Source organism: Pecten maximus, chromosome 4 (genome assembly GCF_902652985.1).
Source record: "Pecten maximus chromosome 4, xPecMax1.1, whole genome shotgun sequence".
Classification (NCBI taxonomy): domain Eukaryota; kingdom Metazoa; phylum Mollusca; class Bivalvia; order Pectinida; family Pectinidae; genus Pecten; species Pecten maximus.
This window is the reverse complement of record NC_047018.1, coordinates 42,594,550-42,615,027: the sequence shown is the minus strand read 5'-3', so window position 1 is coordinate 42,615,027 and position 20,478 is coordinate 42,594,550. Positions and strand designations below refer to the sequence as shown.

The 20,478-nt window shown below is 34.2% G+C and overlaps 1 protein-coding gene across 1 annotated transcript in view; it reads left to right on the top strand.

Moving 5' to 3' along the window:
* LOC117326141 (microtubule-associated serine/threonine-protein kinase 3-like) overlaps positions 1 to 20,478 on the top strand; it is an 89,160-nt gene that overhangs the window by 51,304 nt on the left and 17,378 nt on the right. Inside the window, 8 exon segments of the mRNA XM_033882775.1 lie at positions 8,912 to 8,946; positions 8,948 to 8,988; positions 9,432 to 9,513; positions 9,789 to 9,955; positions 16,354 to 16,374; positions 18,883 to 18,955; positions 19,327 to 19,536; positions 20,101 to 20,199. Of these exon segments, the coding sequence (XP_033738666.1) occupies positions 8,912 to 8,946; positions 8,948 to 8,988; positions 9,432 to 9,513; positions 9,789 to 9,955; positions 16,354 to 16,374; positions 18,883 to 18,955; positions 19,327 to 19,536; positions 20,101 to 20,199 (728 nt within the window).

The window sequence follows — 20,478 nt, the reverse complement described above, 5'->3', positions numbered from 1 at the left end:
AATTTCTTTTATGAATTTATGAAACACTTATAATAGCATGTAGTTTAGTAGTGCCGATATGTTCAGTATTACAAACGGAATTTAGCTCTTAAAAAATGATCGACGAAAATTATACTTCGAGTTATTCGAACATTTCAAGTAGGATTTTTATTGTTGGGACCAAATTTTTACTTCGTATTATCCGAGTTTTTCGAGTTATCCGAATTCGAATTATCCGAGTTTTTTTTACTAAGATAAAGAGAGAATTCGGCCGGGACCGGCGAGGTACTTCGAGTTAAGCGGGGTATTCGAGTTATCCGAGTTCGAGTTAACGAAGTTCCACTGTAATTTAAAAAATCAAAAAAAAAAAAAAATTGTTTACAACAACTGATTTGTTATTTGGGAGAGGAAGAATACCAGCTTTTCACCAGATGGAGGTACCGTTATGTAATCAGTGATCTAGGCAAAATTTTGAAATGTCCAGAATCCAAATTTCAGTGTTAAATTCTAGGAATATCTACAAATAATTATAAATATGTTAGAAAGTTTCTTTTTTTCTTCAAACAGAATTGGTTAAATTGCAATTTCATTGCAAAAAAGATCTTTTGAATACAAATTGTCACAAAGAAATACATATGTTCATATAACAAAAGATCAATTTAGAAATTATTCCCCAAGAAAAGTATGAAGTTTGTGAAATTTAAAACAAGATCTATCATTATTAGGTTAGAATCCAATATACTGGCATTAGTGATTTCATTAAGGTACAGATGCTGGGTGGTAAGAATACTTTACCTTCCTCTTCTATAGTAAGATTACCACCCGACAGGGTCGTGCACCAAGTCTAAGAAATCGTTAATATGAATATTTCATCATCGCTGAAGCATGGTAATATACTTTAGCTTTGATAACGCAGTTTTCCTTTGATATTAGCTGAGGTTCTACAGTGTTGTACCCTGATAAAAGTCTATCTGAACCAACTCAATATTCCACGAGGTGTTGGATTTAATTTAGATGCTGTGGTGAGAATTCTCCCAACACAATAGTGAGGGTTAATGCCACGGTATGTATGTAGCTCACGGTGGCGTAATTCTTTAGGGTTCTCTAGTGCTTGACTTCAGAGGTGACGATAATAACCATAAATAATTTGGAGTTTTAATGTATATCGATATATCAAAGCAACATAGCAATCTCCAAGCGGTTCATGAATTATAATCTATGATTATGGGGTCTTTAACAACCAGGCAATGTCTTTCTCAACTCCCTGGGGACCATACAGTCGGAGCTGCCATTCCGGCACTAACAGCTTACACACGACATTTCTTACACTACCCTACCACATTACAGCTAGTCAACTGGAAAAAAGATGGAGTAAAGTATCTTGTTCAAGGATACAACACAGCGTCCATGTTGGGATTCAAACTAGGGACCCTTCAGTCAGGTAGCCCTGCATCCTATAACACTAGACCACTTGCAAGAAGACTTTCTTCTGGTTTTTTTTTGCAGATCTCCATCCCCTGCCATGGTTTAAATGCAGGAAAACTTTTCTGTTTTTTTTCGCAGATCTCCATCCCCTGCCGTAGGACACATATATATAGGCATAAATAAATTCACAAGACATATATAGAATTAAATTTTTTTTTTTTTTAAATTGTAAAATACCTCAATCATTGAACAACATTAAACCCTAACCTAGAAATTCACCATACAAATGACATTTGTTGAGAATTTTTATACTGAAATATTTTAGAGGCTGTCAAGTTTAATAATTTACATACCAGGGTCCAGGTTTAAAATTAAGTATATACATGTACATTTGTATATAGATATATACAGCTAGGTATCTTTTGTAGTCCTGTGAGATTCTATCACTCTTGTACTACTTCTATAACTGTTATTGTTTTACTGAAATAGTAATCCTGTTTCCTCCTATACTTATAACATCCTCTTTCTTATCGTGGACATCTGTTGGTAACAGTTATAACAAGGAAATGTTTATGTGTATATTTTTAAATTACTTGAGTCACTCAGATGATGTAATGTTTCTCATCTTTCAGTTTTCATACTACAATGATCATCACTGTAAACAGTATTTTTTAATTCAGCTTAGATGTTGTCAGATTTTTAATGAAAGTCAAGTCATAAGTATTTGATGAGGACCGGGATCTGTAATAAAACAGGACTTGCCTTACATTGAGAGATGAGCAGTGGTATTATGAGGGGTCACTCGGTGCAAAAACTTAAAAAAATACATCTCCTCCGAAACTTCTAGGAGGATTTTGATCGTTGTTCTTTACAATTTTAAGATGATGATGATGATGATGATGATGATGATGATGATAGAATTTTTGCCAAGACTGAACTCAGCAAGGGAGGTCACAATTAGTGCAAGAATCTTAAACTGCACTTAAGCTGACAGTCAGACTTTGATGAAACTATGAAGCTGTAATCAGCAGCCTATATATCAGAAAAGCTGGACAAATTCTGAGATATGTTATTTTTGTGAGTTTCTTTTGTTGCTGCCATATTGCCCATATTCAAGGGAAATTTTCATTAAGAAAAAAAAATGTTTTGAGTATGGATGAATATCATTGATAGGGTTTTTCTCAGGGACTCCTTAGCTTACATGTCAACATTTTATTTATAATCTTCATGGATAGAATTTTTTCAAAACCTTTAAAAGTATTTTATCAAAATTACAAATTCCATACCCTAGATATTAGCCCCCCAATCTTCATGAAAAGGGAACTGAAGTAATATATCTTTCTATCTGTTGATCAATATTACATTTATGTTTGTTTACTTATTTCTTGTTTGCAAGGAAGTAATTCTAATTTATTGTGATTTGTTGCTATGGGATGACTGATAATTTTATGAAGATTATTAAACTAAAAACTATCTAAAAACTCGACCATAAGCTTTAAAAGTTTGGTTGTAGTTGCACAATAATCTGTATATTAGCACAGCTGAACTGGATTTTAAGTTTTATTGAATTTTTTAGGGTCAGCCTTTATGGAATAATGTCATAATTCACATTTACTACATTTTCATTATATGAACTTTAAACTACTTTCTTTACATGAATATTTCCATAATCGTGAAAGCCCAATGGGCCTCTTGTTTAAATGAGTCCAATCAAGAAAAAAATATACATTGGCTCAAAGTCTTGGATGAATGTTGTAAAAGAGATGTCTTTACATTGTTAACGGCCTCGCTAAATTCTTGATAGATGTTCTGAGAGACATAGATGCATATCCTACGTGCAGATCACTTGTTCCTTAAGAGACCTGAGGGTAAGACAATGTCTCGCTGGGATGCACCACATTGGAATAAAATCTTAACACAGAAATGGCTCACTTGACATAATTGAATAAAGTTGGCTATTATACAGCAAACACTGGGGAAGCTATTGGCCTGTTATTTCGGAACCTTGCAATTATAAGAGTACCGAAGATCAATACATGTCCTCGCAGCTCTTCAGACCGACTAGAGCGAGCGAGTCCCAACGAACGAGCTCGGTGTAGTAATGTACAGAATTTGTCGCAGATTTCATTAGCGGTCAAGTGGGTGTCCAATAATCTGTGTATTGTAAAACGAATCATTGACCATGTTTGGGTTGTAAAATGAAAGGTTCCACGTTTCAAGATTGCTAGGGGACCTGTAATTGAAGATAAATTATTATACCGCTGTATATTCTGAGAACTGATTTTATAAAGCACTGTTAGCTTTATTAAAGAGGGCCCATTAGTGAAAGCATTTTACTGGAAAGCTGCGTCTTTTGTATTGTGGAGAAGAAAGACCTTGTTAAAAAGATATTTCATTTTGAAATAAGAAAGAAGGAGAGATCTTTCATTTCAGTATATTATATCAAACATGTATGTTTGCAAGTTAAAGGGAACGAGCCATGCAGTTAGTAATCTGATAATTATCTATTTTTTTTTTTATTTTTTTTTATAATTCTTAAGCTATTTGTGTGGATTTGTAATCTTTTAATCATGATAATTTGCTAAATATTGCAGGAATATATTACTTCATCTATAATTTTATAACCTGTTAAAATATAATGATTTCAGTTTATAGGTGTAACAGCTGAATACTGCAGGAATAAATTGCTTCATCTATAATTTTATTTTTGTACTTGGGCACTTACCTAACATAATGTTACTTAGTCTGGAGCTCGTACATCTAGGCATTATATTGATGAGGTATATCTGTGTAAAAAGCTTAATCTTGATGCCAGTATTAGACACTGGAACTGCCCTGAAGGTGTATTTTCCGACAGGGATGCAAAACTTCTGGCTGTATATAGTTCCAAACAATTGTGTTTGCATAGGAACCTTTCAGGAAATGAAGGGATCTGTGGTTTGAATAAATGGCTGTCTAGCTAACCACTGTTTGTCGTGACAGGAATACCGTTGCTCCTATAAAGCCAATCCTGTGTATTGAATCGTTGAGAAGGAAAAGCCTGCAGCACTCTCGGTAACCAGTCCTGGTAACACCTGTGCGATCTGGTCCTTCTCAGGTTGAAGTGGAATTCACACATTTGTGAACACCAGCTTTGGAATAAAACATTCTTTCTGTGTGGCTCTCTGGCTCTGAAATCAATACAGAATTTTAAAAAGAAGATATCAAGCTGGAGTTGCCCTGATGGTGATTCACAAGCATGAAAACATTCATTTGGGATTCTTTTTTTTTCTTTTTTTCTTTTTTATTTCTCCAACACTTGGAGCATTTGTTATCACATTCAGGGGCAACACATGATGCTGGTTATAAGGTTCTGCCAGAATTTATGATATTTTATTACAATTTGTTAATGGATTATCTCGAAATGCAAAAAATGGGTGGATGAATCGTAAAAATTACCCCCATGCGTATAGCTTACATATTGAAATCGCGAAATTAACCCCTTTCCTTGGAGTTATATGCTATTTATTTAAATCCTAAAAATAAGTTTTCCAATGATATGCTGCTTATACCTATTGAACCAATTCTCTTAAAACGTTTTGTATTTGATCAGTATTGATTTTGGTGATATATTTTTCATTTCCATCTTTTCCCATAGAGTTATGCCCCTTTTATGGATGTTGGGAAGCTGAGAACTAGGATTAAGTTAGCCTTATAGGCTTTCAATTCTAGTTGGTCTTAGTAGGCTTGATAGATAGTTTTATTCTTAATGTCCTGAAAATTGTAACAGTCTAAAACCACAGCTCCTAAAACTGTCATTGTTCTAAACCAGGCGAGATAGATTTCGTCTGAATCTGTGGCAGTCATTTCAAACACAACTTAATAGACTTGTCCGGATGCTGTGAACAGATAATTAGTGAAATGAATTTTTGTTGTTGAATATTTCAAACCTACTTTAGATTATTGCTACAATGGTGTGTCCTGCACATTGTTTATGCCCATCATATAATTAGGTGCTGTTTACTCTTCAGAGTCTGTTAATGCGCTTCATTACTAATGGGATTTCGCTCGTGGGATATTCCTATATCTATGAACGTGTCTTTATCAGACTAAACCAACGATAGAAATACTCACGATAATACTTGTGTGTAAGGATCAGCATTACTGATGAATATTTAATGAGATCGCAGGTTTCGTGGCCTTCAAACATGACCAGGCCCAATTGTATGAAGTTGTTGTCTGGATAATAGATAACGGTATTGTTTGGTTATGAGTACTTCACTGGTACAAACAAAGAGGACGTTTTACATTGTCCATCATTCTGTCCGTCCGTCTTTATGGATGGACAGACCATATGGGTTTTTTTCCGATTCATCACAACAGTATTGAGAGTATATGTAGTTTTCAAATTTTGTATGCAAGCTCTATTGCAATATGTACAGTTACTCCACCCAATTATGTACAAAGTTACTTCCGTGTCATGAGTGATCATATATTGTGTAAAATTTATGATTTTCAAAATTTGAATTTAACTTAAGTTATCTGACATCAGTTTATGCAATGTTGGTACAACTGCCATATATGGGTGATATGAATTTCACTGATTTTGTTCTCTGTACAATGATGTTATAAGGCCGCATTAGACCAGGACTCTCAATCTCCTGATTATGTTGACATGTGATCATGAAGTTGATTTATCTTTAAATATTATTTTGAAAAAAATCATTTCTGAAGCATAATGAATTATAATTGGCTTTTTGAACATTCATTGGATGTTTTTCAGTGTTCCAATTTTATCTTAAGATACTTTAAACAATATTTTGTAGTTCTCATAAATACTTGTTGAAACAACATTAATGTTGTTTGTAAAACTAACTAGACATTTAAAACATAGTATGTGTGTTGTATAAATCTATCCAGGGGAATAAATTGCTTGAAATATGGATTCTCTATTTCCGGTCTTCCATTAAAGGAATGACTTTTGTTCAACAGAATGCCATGGGGGTCAACAGGTCAGAGTTTAAAGGTCAATCAATGTACAGGAAGTAGCGTGTTATGCCTTAAACTGTCGGAGTCTGTGGTGTTCAGATCACCTGAGACACAAGCAGTAGACCTTGATTTCCTTACCACAAACTCTAATGCATCGTGCTTTGAAAGAAATTAAAGAATTGGCTTTGGTTGCCTATGGCGACGATGGATTATATACGTTGGCAATTCTGTCTGTTCAATGAAATTCAATCTCCGTCTCCCTCGTTTTATATGTTATGGCTGGTAGCCTGACAGGGAGGAGGGAGGCGCTCATTAGCTAGAGTGCAGCTTAATGGTGTAATGGCGTCTGTGTAAAGTGCAAAACATGGACTTCCACTACCTGTAGAATTAGCCATTAGTGTCTTTAGTAACTGTCACCAGTTTGTACAAATGATTGTCAGTTTACCATTAGGGGCCTGAAACTTGTCGGAGATAGGTGTCCATCAAAACAACAGAGTGTACAGACATGATCTATTGGAAAATAACCAGCATCTTAATCTTCTTCATTTTAGACTACAAGTTGCCATAGCAATCATGTCATAAAACCTGTAATGATCAAGTCATGTTTTGTCTGTGTAAAATGTAAATAAAATGGTTGTCTTAGGCCTTTATAGGATTAGAATAAAATGGCTGCATTAATGCGTCAATATCTTAAGACATGAAGGATTGCTTCCCGTAATGCATCATGAAAGGTTTTTCCACTTAAGACTTCACAACGAAACACATTTTATGAGGAACCTTTTTGTTTTGGCAAAATCTAGACTGACCCAAGAGAAGATAATGGAATGTTTAACACATTAATCTCGTGTAAAGAATCATCTAAGGTATAGCTCATAGCTCACCAAGAACACGTACAGGTCGTAAATATTTGTAATAATCCCAACAGGGCTGGCTATTTCTCACTGGTGTAAGGTCATAATAATTGTAATAATCCCAACAGGGCTGGCTATATATTTCTCACTTGTGTAGGATATGGGGTCTTTGGCTCATTTCTGGAAGAAAATTGGTAAATTGGGGGGGAAAAATTTGGATTAAACTGCAACTTTAGGGAAATTGGCCTCGATATAAAATAATTTTGAATGAGAATGGGGACCATTATTGGTGCCAAAGTACCCTCAGAACAAGCTCTGCCAACCCATTTCACTGTTTTAATTAGCTCAATGAAAATTTGTAACAAATGTTATTTCCTTGTCAAGCAGTAAGGGCACTCTTTACATTGAGTCAGAGTTTGTGTTAGTCCCTCTGGGCTTCATATAGGTTAACTACAGTATCAAGATGGATATTTTCCAGAGATTGGAATGATTCATAGTGTGTGTATAATTGTTGAAATACATAAGTAGCTGAAATCTTTTTATTATGAAGCAATAATTCAACCACTAAGCTGTGGATTTTTATGTATTGTATGATCTGGTATTCAAGGCTGTCTGCTCAGGCCAAACAAAACAATAACTGTGTGTTCTGTTTTGAAAAAAAAAGTTTTACTTGGTAAATGCTCTAACAAAGGTTATGAAGTTAAACCAACAAAGATTATGAAGTTAAACTGTTGCCGTGATTTTGGCAGGAAACCACTCCTTTCCTGATCTAACTGTTTGTCACTTTCAAGTGCACCATCTGAAAAATCTGAGAAATATACATGTTGAGATAAATCAGTTTTCAACATTATTAAATTTTATATAAATCGGTCTAGTAGATATTTAAACCAATTTCGTGATGTTAGCAGAAAACCACTCCTTACCTAATCTTAGTGTCTGTTGTTGTTAAGTGAGATCCCGCCATGCTGAAATATAGTTTGAGGAATGTACATGTCAAGATAAATCTATTTTCACCATTATTAAATTTAATATAGGTAGGTCTGGTAGAAATTCTCAAAATATTCTGCAAGACACGTTACTTTAAATGTGAAATTTTAAATGTACCACACCTGATTTAGAAAATAAAAACCATTCAAACACATTGAGTTCAGTAATATGAAAGTTTATTAGTTTCATTTTCACAGAACATCTCTGCATTGATCGAGGGATTGCATAAAATATATCAACATTTTCTATAAACATGGACAAAACACTTAAGTTGAACATCAAAATTTTGAGTTTTTCATGAATTGTTGTACAAGAGTTCTAGATAGATAAGTGCTTCAAAGAAACTTCTTTTGAAATTTCATATAAAAACATGCTTCGATGAAGTGTTTTTGTGTAAAATTTGCAATGATGTTGCAAGTCAATGAAAACTGCTCGTGTTAATTGAGTAACACACAATTTGCCACTTGCAAGTAGCACCTGATAAAATGTAAATTCAACAGGATTTTACTAAATTTTTTAAACGGCTCTCGGGAGAACTATTCCACAGCAAAGTAATATAAAAAAAATTCATTACCAAGCCACGTTACAAAGTTAATGAAATAACCAACATGTAATTACTTTTAATTGCTGAAACTTTTTTATTGCTTGCAATTACGAACTATTATTTTTATTTAATTTGCTCATTTTCGTTTTGTCCTCAGGAAACAGTCCCCATGAAAGTCCACGTAACATGTCTCCCAAACCAGCATGGAAGCTTTGCCTTCCACAACGTACGAAAGTAAGTATTTTCTTTTTCAAATATATCACTGATGTGGAGGGCCCTCAGAGGTTTGTTGGATTTTCCGAAATTTGGTGGATTCCCAGAGTTTTAGTGAATTCTTACAGCTTATTGGATTTTCAGAGTTTTAGCGGATTCTTTATGAACAAAAGTGTTCAGTATAATACGAAATTCAGTATCTTTAACTTCATCTAATTAAGGATCTTCTTTCAAGGGGAACGCTGGGAATGTTGACAAGCACAAAGCTTGCCAAGCGATGGTCATGCAGCCTATAACGTTAATTTTTATTGGAGGTTTATTGAAATATTGAAAGTATGAGAATATCTAATACTGGGAGTAATGATAACATAAAAATTAAACCTCTACACTGTATTTTGTATGTTATGACGTTAGATCCATTGTTGAAACACCATATCAGTATTGTATTTCGTGATTGGTTGAAGGTGTGATGGAAGACGCTGGTCGTTTGCCTCTCTGCCATCTTCGGGCTATGGGACCAACACCCCTGGCAGTTCCAATGTATCTGTAAGTCATACATTACATAACTAAGGTTCTGATTGTATAAATACTTATTATGGTAGGATTGTATAAATACTTGATTATTGTAGCTTTAGTAAATAATGACTAGCCTGAGTGCCAATCCATTATGCAAGATCAATTTTGCTTTTTTTCCCCCCAGGTGCTGTCAGAAGTCATTTTTGAATTAATTTTAATAATTATTTGGCAGTTAAAAGTTAATATACTTAAACAAGGTTTTCTTCTGATGGTCAAACAATTTGATTTCAAACATGTTTTTGCAGTCCCAGTATTCTTCCCAGGAGAAGCTCAATCAGATAGCCTACCCTGTGGGGAGCGACGAGCTGACACTGTTCACGCGGAACCTCACGGCTGCTGATCATACAGTTGATGAGGATGGTGGTCACTCACCCGTGTCCCCGCTCATGCGGCCACGATCACGCAGTCTCAGGTACGAACATAATAGATTTACGATCTGTAATTAATATTCAAAAATAATACAAATTATGATAGCTAGTGTAATAATCGAGACAAGTACTCTGTCCATTATACTCACATCTGCTATATGGACCGTAATACCAACAACCAGTATATACTATTATAGTCACACGAGTCCAGATGTAAACTTTATTTATTCTACAAAAATTGCGAAACAAGTTATATCAGCTTATATTAATCACGCTTGTTGGCCTGGATGGAAGCGTGCGAGGGGTCTTACTGTGGGATGAAACCGGAGTACCCGGGGAAAACCCACGTGGTCTGACAGGTGACCCCATACCTTTTCACGTCAGATCAGGGAATCGAACCCCGGCTGCCTAAGTGAAAGGCAAGTGTGTTACCACTGTGCCACCCGACCACCCAATCAGTCCAGATTGGTTTATTTACACTTAACTCAAGAAATTATTTACACTTAGCTCAAGAAAAGAAGTGTGATTTACAGGACTGTAAATGACATACACCAAGTGCTTGTTATGACATCGTAATTGAAGTTGTAGTAGTTAAAGTAAAATGTACTGCTACAATCATCATGGCCAGTGCCAACCTTGCTAGTGACAACTTATGCATAGTCATGAACTGGGGTCATGATCAGTATAGGATAACTTGTATCATAACTAGTTTTACTGATAAGAGCGAGGGAGAGTATGCCTGCTGTATCTTGTAGCATGTCAGAAGAGTCGACTAATTGTTGGGGCCCCCCTGCAGGGTCAGCTGTTGGTGTCTCCTTGACACTCATCCTCATATGACCCTGGCTGTTGGTGTCTCCTTGACACCCATCCTCATAAGACACTGGCTGTTGGTGTCTCCTTGACACCCATCCTCATATGACCCTGGCTGTTGGTGTCTCCTTGACATCCTTCCTCATAAGACACTGGCTGTTGGTGTTTCCTTGACAACTGGCTTCATATGACCCTGTCTGTTGGCGTTTCCTTGACACGCGTCCTCATAAGACACTTGCTGTTGGCGTTTCCTTGATACCTGTCCTCATATGACCCTGGCTGTTGGTGTCCCCTTGACACCCATCCTCAAATAACCCTGGCTGAGGACGTTGAACCCCCTAAAACAAACAAACAATCAAACTGATAATAAATTTCCCATCCATTTACCATATAAAGGCATGCCTCTTACTTACCCTGAATGTTGTAATGTCGTTTGTGTGATTTTGTATGTGTATTGATGTGTCTACGACCAAGGCTTAATCTTATTCCATGATGTATGGGACTTGTATTCGGATAGTAATTTAAGACCTTGGGCTGCATGTTGATGTCAGTATTTTGTAACAGAGGATTTTTTTTGTATTTATTTGTGATGTCGAATACATGCTCTTATGAGCTGAGCTTATGTTAAGTACGTAATAACCATATGTTTCAACTTTAGATAAATCAGCTGTATCTGTAGCATGGCTAGGGATTGACACTATATTCATGGCCAGGTTGATAAACCACTGGACTGCCAGGCTTTGAAAAGAGGCAGCCCAGTGGTCTATGTATCCAGCCAAAGGAAAAAGCCCCTCTAGGGTGATCTGGGGGCAATTTTGTCCCTCCAACCCCTAGCCCCGACCCTGAGGGGGAGGGGGATCTGAATTCTAGATGCAGTTTCCTGCATTCTGGCCCATTCTGAGCATAAAATACAGTGTATTAGATATTACACCATGTGGTTTTCCAGGGACTTCTAAAAACGTTTTGGAAAATGAAATTATTGAAGTAAATGAAAACAAAATTAAGTGAAACATTATACATGTGGGTGAAAATGTTGGCAGCTCACAGTGCTGCTGGTCTGGACCTTCTGGCAGCCAAACCAGATTCCAGGCAGCCCAGGGCTTCCGGGCTACTGTTAGTGTCAATCCTTCAATTGATTTATCTATACATAAACCTTTATATATATGTATATATATGACAGTAAATTGTCATTGATGTGGTATAGATATTGGCCTCGGTATTAATTGTAATGAACACACGGATACTAGATACACTAAGGGGACTTTAAACTGAGTGAAATGTAACTTTGTGAGAAAGGGTTTCAAATGCTCCTTATAGTGAATAGTTTGCCAATCGAATGCTGGTAAAAATAATATTTCATAAATCCCGAATAAATCTTTGCCACTTTTCCTTATTTCAAATAATATATGTAACTTGAGTTTAAGCTATTGGAGGCTTCAAATAAATTGTATTTTAAGAACAAGAAAAGAAAGTGGAAGAAATTATGCTTATCTAAAAAGTGAAAAATGAGTCTAAAGGTGAAATATTGGACGGGTTTCCTGCACAACTTGGCATTTGTAATATACGTAATGAGGTTCTGTGTCGGTATGTAGAATGTTATAAGGCTTGGCGTTAGCACGAGAAATATGTGTTGGTTATCTGTATTGTGCAATGCTCTTTAATCAGTGACAAGATAAACAAAAATGTCCATTCAAGCAAAATGGCTTCCATGTTTAAAATTTAACAAAAGATTTTTAGATGATTTAAGTCCAGTTTTGTTTATGATAAGTGCTCTCTGTTGGGGGTAATTGCACACAACAAATCGTTTTAGTGTGAATCTTGTAGAAATGCATTATTCGCAACCTTCCTATTTTCACATGATTTATTTTCAAATTGGTTTTGTCAAATGACATTTAGATAGCGAACAGATATTTTCATGACAGCTGTAATTTCTAAAATTTCTGAATTCTTTAGCAATAGTTATTTTCATGACAGATCTATGTTCTAAATTACCAAATGGGAATTTCTGTCTTTATTTTGTTTGAAAATTTCTGAACAATTACCATAATTTACCAGTGGTATTCCATTGTTGGGATGATTTGATTTCAAAATAAATTCCTTACTGCTGCAAAGTAGAATTTTGAATCCTAGACTGGGGAATTCAAAGTGCTGCTGTTAGTCAAAGCTCAAGAATTTTCTTCAAGCTTTGAAGTGTCTTTCTAATATTATGTAATATTTCATCATTATTCAGGATGTCTGTTTGAAATTCTGATGGCACATTGGAATAAAATTGAAAATAATATGGGAAAAAAGTGACACATCATGGCATCAGCTCTGCTGGCAGTAGGAACTATACCCACATCAATCTTATTGTCTGTTGTTGTGGGAAATCCCACCTGGCTGAGACGTACTTTCGTTTTCTAAATACATTACATCATTGCCCATAATATTTCTGGCCTCTTTCTGGTATTATCAAAAATGGTTTTTAAAATAAATCCCAAGGTTTATTGTTATTTTACATTTTTTTTTTTTTTTTTTTTTACCGGTTTTCAAAGCAAATTTTAGGCAGCATGTCAGCAATCAATATTTAAAGGCACTGTACCAGTTGGATATGATGTATTTTAGAGTTGCAGCTTTTACAGTCAATTGTAAAGGGATGAAATTTACTAACGTGAGTTTGGTCATGCCTTATAATAAAAATTTGAAAATTGAAAACATACTCTTAATTTGGAACTGATTTTAATTTAGTCAATTTAATTTGTGACCTGATATAAGGGAGATCATTACATTACAAGACAGACAAAGAATTAAAATAAATGAAATCTCCTCTTGTATTAACTGACATCTCTCTCTAGAATATTAAGATTTTAAATAAATTGAGCTTTATAAGTTTGCTCTCTAGGGATATGTCCGATTCAAGATTCTAAGTTTCAAACTAAGGGAGATAATCCAGTATCAGAATTCGTTACAAAAAAGATCGGGACTTGTGGCTAGTCTAACACTTCTAGTAAAACATAAGTTGTTATCTGGCTTGATAAACATACTACAAATGAAGTCCAGTTGTTGTTGTAGAGCAATGTTGGCCCTTACTGGTATTTGGCTTGTTTGTAATTATGTGCATGGAAATATGATTAAGCTATGTTTTGTTTACTTCTGTCCGACTATCCCTCTCCAGGATCGTTGATTGCTGTAATATTGAGTGCATGTTGATTTAAGTATGTAATTCTTGATGTTTGCTGCCAAAATATATATATGTTAAGACTATTAGACTGTTATTTAATGCCTCAATCTACACGAGTTACGTAATCATTTCATATAATTATACTAATTACGTACTTTAACTTCCATTTTAAAATGATTAACATTATAAGCTAGTTTAATCTAATTCATACTTACTGGATTTTATCTTGTTTACTTTGTTTATTTACTATAATGTATTACCTAATTAAAGCATCGTCATTGCTTATAATCATCCACTTGCAATTGTCTGCTGGAGAGGGATTTTATTTACACTTAATTCCCTCGTATCTGGAGAGGAATTTTATTTACACTTAATTCCCTCCTATCTGGAGAGGGATTTTATTACACTTAATTCCCTCCTATCTGGAGAGGGATTTTATATACAGTTAATTCCCTCCTATCTGGAGAGGGATTTTATATACAGTTAATTCCCTCCTATCTGGAGAGGGATTTTATATACAGTTAATTCCCTCCTATCTGGAGAGGGATTTTATATACAGTTAATTCCCTCCTATCTGGAGAGGTATTTTATATACAGTTAATTCCCTCCTATCTAGAGAGGGATTTTATATACAGTTAATTCCCTCCTATCTGGAGAGGGATTTTATATACACTTAATTCCCTCCTATCTGGAGAGGGATTTTATAAACAGTTAATTCCCTCCTATCTGTCAGTCCTGGTCTCTTTGGCTCATATACCTGCATCACCCAATTTCAATATTTTCTTGATTGTCAAGATACATTGATATATATATTAAACAAATGCTATCATCACATCATTTTAACTTGCACTGTTACCTTGATTCTGGTAGGCTAGCTACAGTGTACCTCTGTAAAATTTTAGTAAAACATTAGATGGATTATAATTTTTCTGTGATGGTAAATTTTACATGATCATCATGGAACAACCTATTTGTGGTATTTGTTCCATTTCAAATAAATAAGTCCATGCTAAGGGCAGACGACATTATATATACCTACTAATAAAATAACACACAAATTGACTAAGTGAACTTCTGACCTATTTGCATAGTTGCTACACTGTAAACTAACAAAGTAATTATATTTTATGTACTTTAGAATTAAACGTCAGTTCTGCTACTGCACTTATATCAGTAAACACATATATATATATACTAATTATATTAATAGAGAGTGGGTGGAAAATTCTAAGGTTTAATGAAAAGCCGCTGCCACCATGCCAGAGAGTTAAGCTGAAGCTGTAGTGTGGAGGGACAGCAGACTTATGGGGCTCTTCTTTATAGGGATCGTCTCCCATTGGTCAATCTTGACCATGCAAATAGGCATGATCAAGTGTCATATTTCACATTTGTCATTTCATAGATGAGATGACCGTTGTAAAAAAATATTTTTCCCTTTTATTTTTTTTTTCTGTAATTTCACTGAAATTCTTCTTGCTTTGTCCAGTGAAAGTATATCATTATGATTATCAATTTAGACTGACAGAACTGTAAGAACATGTATTGAACACTGTGTACATGGAAAATATGATACTAAATCATGCTTTGCATTTGTGATATACGGAAATTTATTCCTGAAATAATATTAATGTTGTTTGCATGATGTTTGAAATTGAGGAATTCTTATTTTTGAGACTTTTGTTAGGAGATTGGACTAACAAATTCTAATGCAGAGTTACTGTACAGAGAATTCAGATTGTATGACCATTGCCAAGCAAAAGAATTAAGTTCAGCAGTGCCAACGTAAAGAATTTAGAACACAGAAGTGCCAAAATAAGAGAATTTGGCACGGAAGTGAAAATATTCCTGTACATGTGTATTGCACCAATATTTACATTCAGCTTTGCGGAAGATTTTGTTACCCTAATGATAAGCAGACCAATACATTCAAAGTATTGTCAGCTTAAAGATTAAGAATAGATTATTAACATACCGTGTATTATGCTTTACCAAACTCTAGTGATAATTCTTTTCTTGTGCTATGGAAATCATTGAAAACGCCACCATTAAATTTGGTGATTTAATAAACTTGGCAAAGTATTGTTGTTTTTCTTTAAAATTCTCTTGTGGTGATTTAATTAACCATACTTTGAAAGATATTAATGAGGTGTTCAGGTCTCGTCATCTTCATAGTGCAAAAATTAAATTTATATTTCAATTATTTTTCAAAAAATTATTAATCATGTTTGGTTTCAAAATGATTTCCATTGATTACAATTTTATTTATTTTCTTCATTTTTTTTTTTTTTTTTTGAAAATGAGAAAATTGCTTCTGTTGGCGTTCATTAAAATCTGATGAAGTATGACCCCCAATGTACCTATGTTAATTATAAGCCGGTGAAGTTTGGCTGTGGTAAACACGTTTGTGAGAGTTAACTAGAGACACTAATTCTTGTTTTGTTTTTACCTGCTGTCCTTGCTTTTGGTGAGCAGTTTATCCTGGCTAGCATTAGAGTAAGATTGGTTTTATTCTTTCACATGTTTTATATATATATTTTTTTACTCTTGTTTTGTGTATACTTATATGTAGATGTGCATTGTCCATCGTTTGTTTGTCTCTGAATCCTGTAGTTAGATGTGCAAGTTCATATTATCCACCCAAGCTGGAAGGGAGCTCTGAATTCTGGCCTGGTTCTGGCCTGAAGTTTTAAACAATAACAAACTTATATAATTTAACAGAAACAGTCTTCAGGAAAAATATTTCAGAAGAGATTTGTCCCTACAGACATGGAGAAAAAAAATGCAAGACAAATTTCCGTGTGGAACATTGCAACATCAGTTTAGTGTATATAGTGTGACTTTACAAGAAGAACTTCAATTTTTTGTTGTGAATTTTTTCCAATTCTTTTAAAAAATAATGGAGAGAAAATTGAGAAAATCAACTTGAGATTCTTTGATAAATTATAGAGATGAAATTTTGTAGTAACCCCGAATGTAGAAGTTCCCAAAATATACCGAAACTCAGGAGCTCAGCACAAAATTTATCTTCCACATATTATTACATTGACATGCCATAAGCTTTTCATGTAAAGTCATTTTCCCATAAGCGCCTTATGTTAATTACTTTATTTCAATTAATTTTTCTTTGATATTGATTTTCATTTTATACCAATGAAAATCAGCTCAGAAATAGAGAATATTTTAATACTTCTGTTATATTAATTAGTTAATTATCAAAATCTTCTATATTAATCATGAGTTCATCAACTATTACTTTTTTGACAAGATTTATTAGGATTGACATTCAGTAATATCTAATTTAACTAAAAAGATAATCAGTTATAATTCTCGAAAAGGATTAAAACTTAATGTCAAGAAAATTTATAGGAAGGAAGTAATAAATTAGCAGAAGTCAATGGGAAAGTAACAAGAAAGATTGATAGTCCGTGTATGTATGTACTTCGGATCGTGTATTTGTACTGTTGTGGGTAGATATATTATTCCTGGTGTAATCAATTTGTTGTCAGTACATATAACCATCAGCCACATTCCCCATGTGTATTAATCTGGCAGTGCTTCATCGTTCCTCTTGATTGCTGTACTTGCTTTACTTCATTATTTTCAGGATAGTTAATTGATTCAGTATTTAACAAAAACAAAAAAAATTTTTTTTTTTTTTTCGGAAGAAGACTTTTTTTTTCTTTTTCTGATTTTTGTTTAATAAAAGGTTAAGAATCATAATTGTACACAATTTAAATGTTTTAGCAATATTTCTCTGAAGAAGACATTTTTTTATACAAGAGATTAAAAATGATAATTATACACAATTAAATGTATTTACCATATTATTTGAATAATATTTGAATAATTTGGGTTAAGAACATAATTACTATGTTAAATATTATTATTTGGGATTGATGATATTAAACATTAATTGAAATGATTTACAAAATACTTAATTATTCACATTTTCGATGAAGAGATTTGATTAGTACAATATGATAATGATTACAATGCATGATCGTGAATATTAATATAAAGTTTCCAAAAAAGTAAGAGTGGGATTCAATGTTAGATAATAATATTGAATATAATCTATGTTATCAATGTGTGAGGAAATCTCAGAATCCCAATGTGTTATACTCATGTTGTACAGTAGTGTCATGTTACAGTCTTGCTTTATCATCATTATCAACCATTTTTGCACCATTTCATAATTTAATCTTCATAAGACAATATCGCTTTGTCATCAAGATAAATTGCATGGCTTCAGCCTTTTTCTCTACATGAATTCAAAGAATGGTGTAATTAATCTTTAATTGTACATAGAGGATAAAAACTAAACAAATATTCCTAGATCTTAAGATTGTCTGTTTATCACACATGTTGTATAAGGATGTCGTTACAGATGCATATTTCATCAGAATCGCTGTCCTGCCAGTTCAAAGAGTTGAAATAACATTAAGATGTCGCGTTTCTTTCAGATGGCATCCGTGCAAAATGTTAAGAATCAGGGTTTTGATCAGTTTCTTCTAAAATTAGGATATAAAACTCAAATCATGACAATATACAGACTTCAAAATTCTTTAATCTTCATTTTGGGTAAAAAACTTGAAATTTTGTCATCCTATTTTCAGGAGAAAAGTTTTAATTTTGGTCACTGTGGATTTTGTTGAGAACTGAAGATAACTCCTCCAATATCTGTTTTGATAACCTTCTAAATTTGTGCTAACCTTCACTAAGCAATGTTCTTATATTTCAGATTATTATATATTAACTTGATTTATGTTTTTAATTGTGGCTCAAAATCTTTTTTGTAGAGTCAAATTAAAAGCAGCATATAATTCTTGTAAAAAAATCGTAAGATACTAGACTAGTCAGGCTACATGTCTTTTGGGCCTGTTGTGATTGAGGTGCTGTGACATTAGTTTTAATTGGAGTGTGTTACAGGTCTAATGGGCCTCTTGTGGTAGAAGTCAATGATGTACACAGACGATAATGAGAGTTGTTTGTATTTTGCAGTAGTCCTGGTCGCTCTCCTGGCGGAGATGAAATCATCATGATGAACAGCGTCTACAAAGAACGGTTCCCCAAGGTAAAAAAGTCTTCTATAATCCTACACACCTCAATATAAAATCTTGTCATCCTCTGTTCCTTTTCTATTGGGAGTACTTGAAAGAATTAATGATCAATAATATATTTTTTGATGTTTCCGTAAGTTTCGACAAATACCTAGAAGTAAACGATTCTTCAGACACATGCAGTAAAAGGATCAATGATTCTTCGGAAGACAATCAAAGGATTTATGAGAAATACAGAATCTAACAGAAAGTGTTGGATTATGTACTTTTATGCGACGTAGCGTAATATATCTAAACATGTTGACGACATTGTGTCAGGGGAGGTAATTACGACTGAATGCTAGAACGCCCTAACTGCACTGACTCGGTAATTTGGTTCCGACAGGCTACGGCTCAGATGGAGGAGAAACTGAACAACTTTATTGAACAGAACAAAGTGCTGCCTACGGAGCAGGAGGGGGACGCAATCACACGTTTCTTACATCACCAAGTGATGGAGTTGGCACGCGACTGTCTCACCCAGTCCAAGGATAAGCTCATCACACGCTCATACTTTTTTGATCTCTCAGACAAGCTCGAGAAACTACTCGAAGATGTAAGTAACAAATCATTATTTAAGAAAAATCTAGTAAAAGGTTGATTGATGAACACAAGTTTTTCCTATTTTTCAGATCTCATTTATGTGGTTGTAGTTGGTATAAGAATATTACATTCACTGTAAGGGTCATACCAAATATATTGCCATTGGAGGAAAAGTCAAGAATAAGATTACCGCCTGTAACCCAAGATGTGACTCTTGCTGTCATCCCTAAAAAATGTAACATCATCCCCACCCCTGTACCATAAGCATAATAGTAATAAATATTTTTAATGATTTCTCATCCACATATTGATGTTATCTGTAATACTAAAAACACTTATGAAGTACAATGTCTAAATAAACAGAATGGTGTATGAACATATTGTGCTGGTAAAGCATCATTGTTTGACCTATCTTGAAGGTCATTGTTATTTTACACAATCACCTGTTGAAGGATTTTTTCATTGACTTTATGAGAATGTTGCAGTAAGCATTTAAACATTATTTTGACCAGTAATACTGGCGAGACAACTGGGCTCTAGATCATGATGTATTTATGATGGATTGTATGTATTACAGGCACAGGAGCGGGAGTTTGTGGCGTACAACTATATCTATCCTCTTGTAAAGAAGTTTCTGCTGATCCTGTCTCGTCCCATCCGTCTTCTCGAGTGTCTGGTAAGTAACAACATCAGCACGGAATAGCTCATTAAGTTCTTAATAGGTCATAGATTTAGCTCTTTTGCTCCAATTTTGTTAATTCTGAAAGTCCAGCACACATCAAACACCTTTATACATCTTTCTGAAAATTACTATGCATTCATATGAAATATGATATATATATATATATATATGAAATATAGGTCACTGTGTCCTGAAGTTTATGCTTCGTTGACTCTTCTTTCTGCATTTAGCTTCATTTCTGTTTAATTTTGCAACTTAACTCTGTCCAAGTTA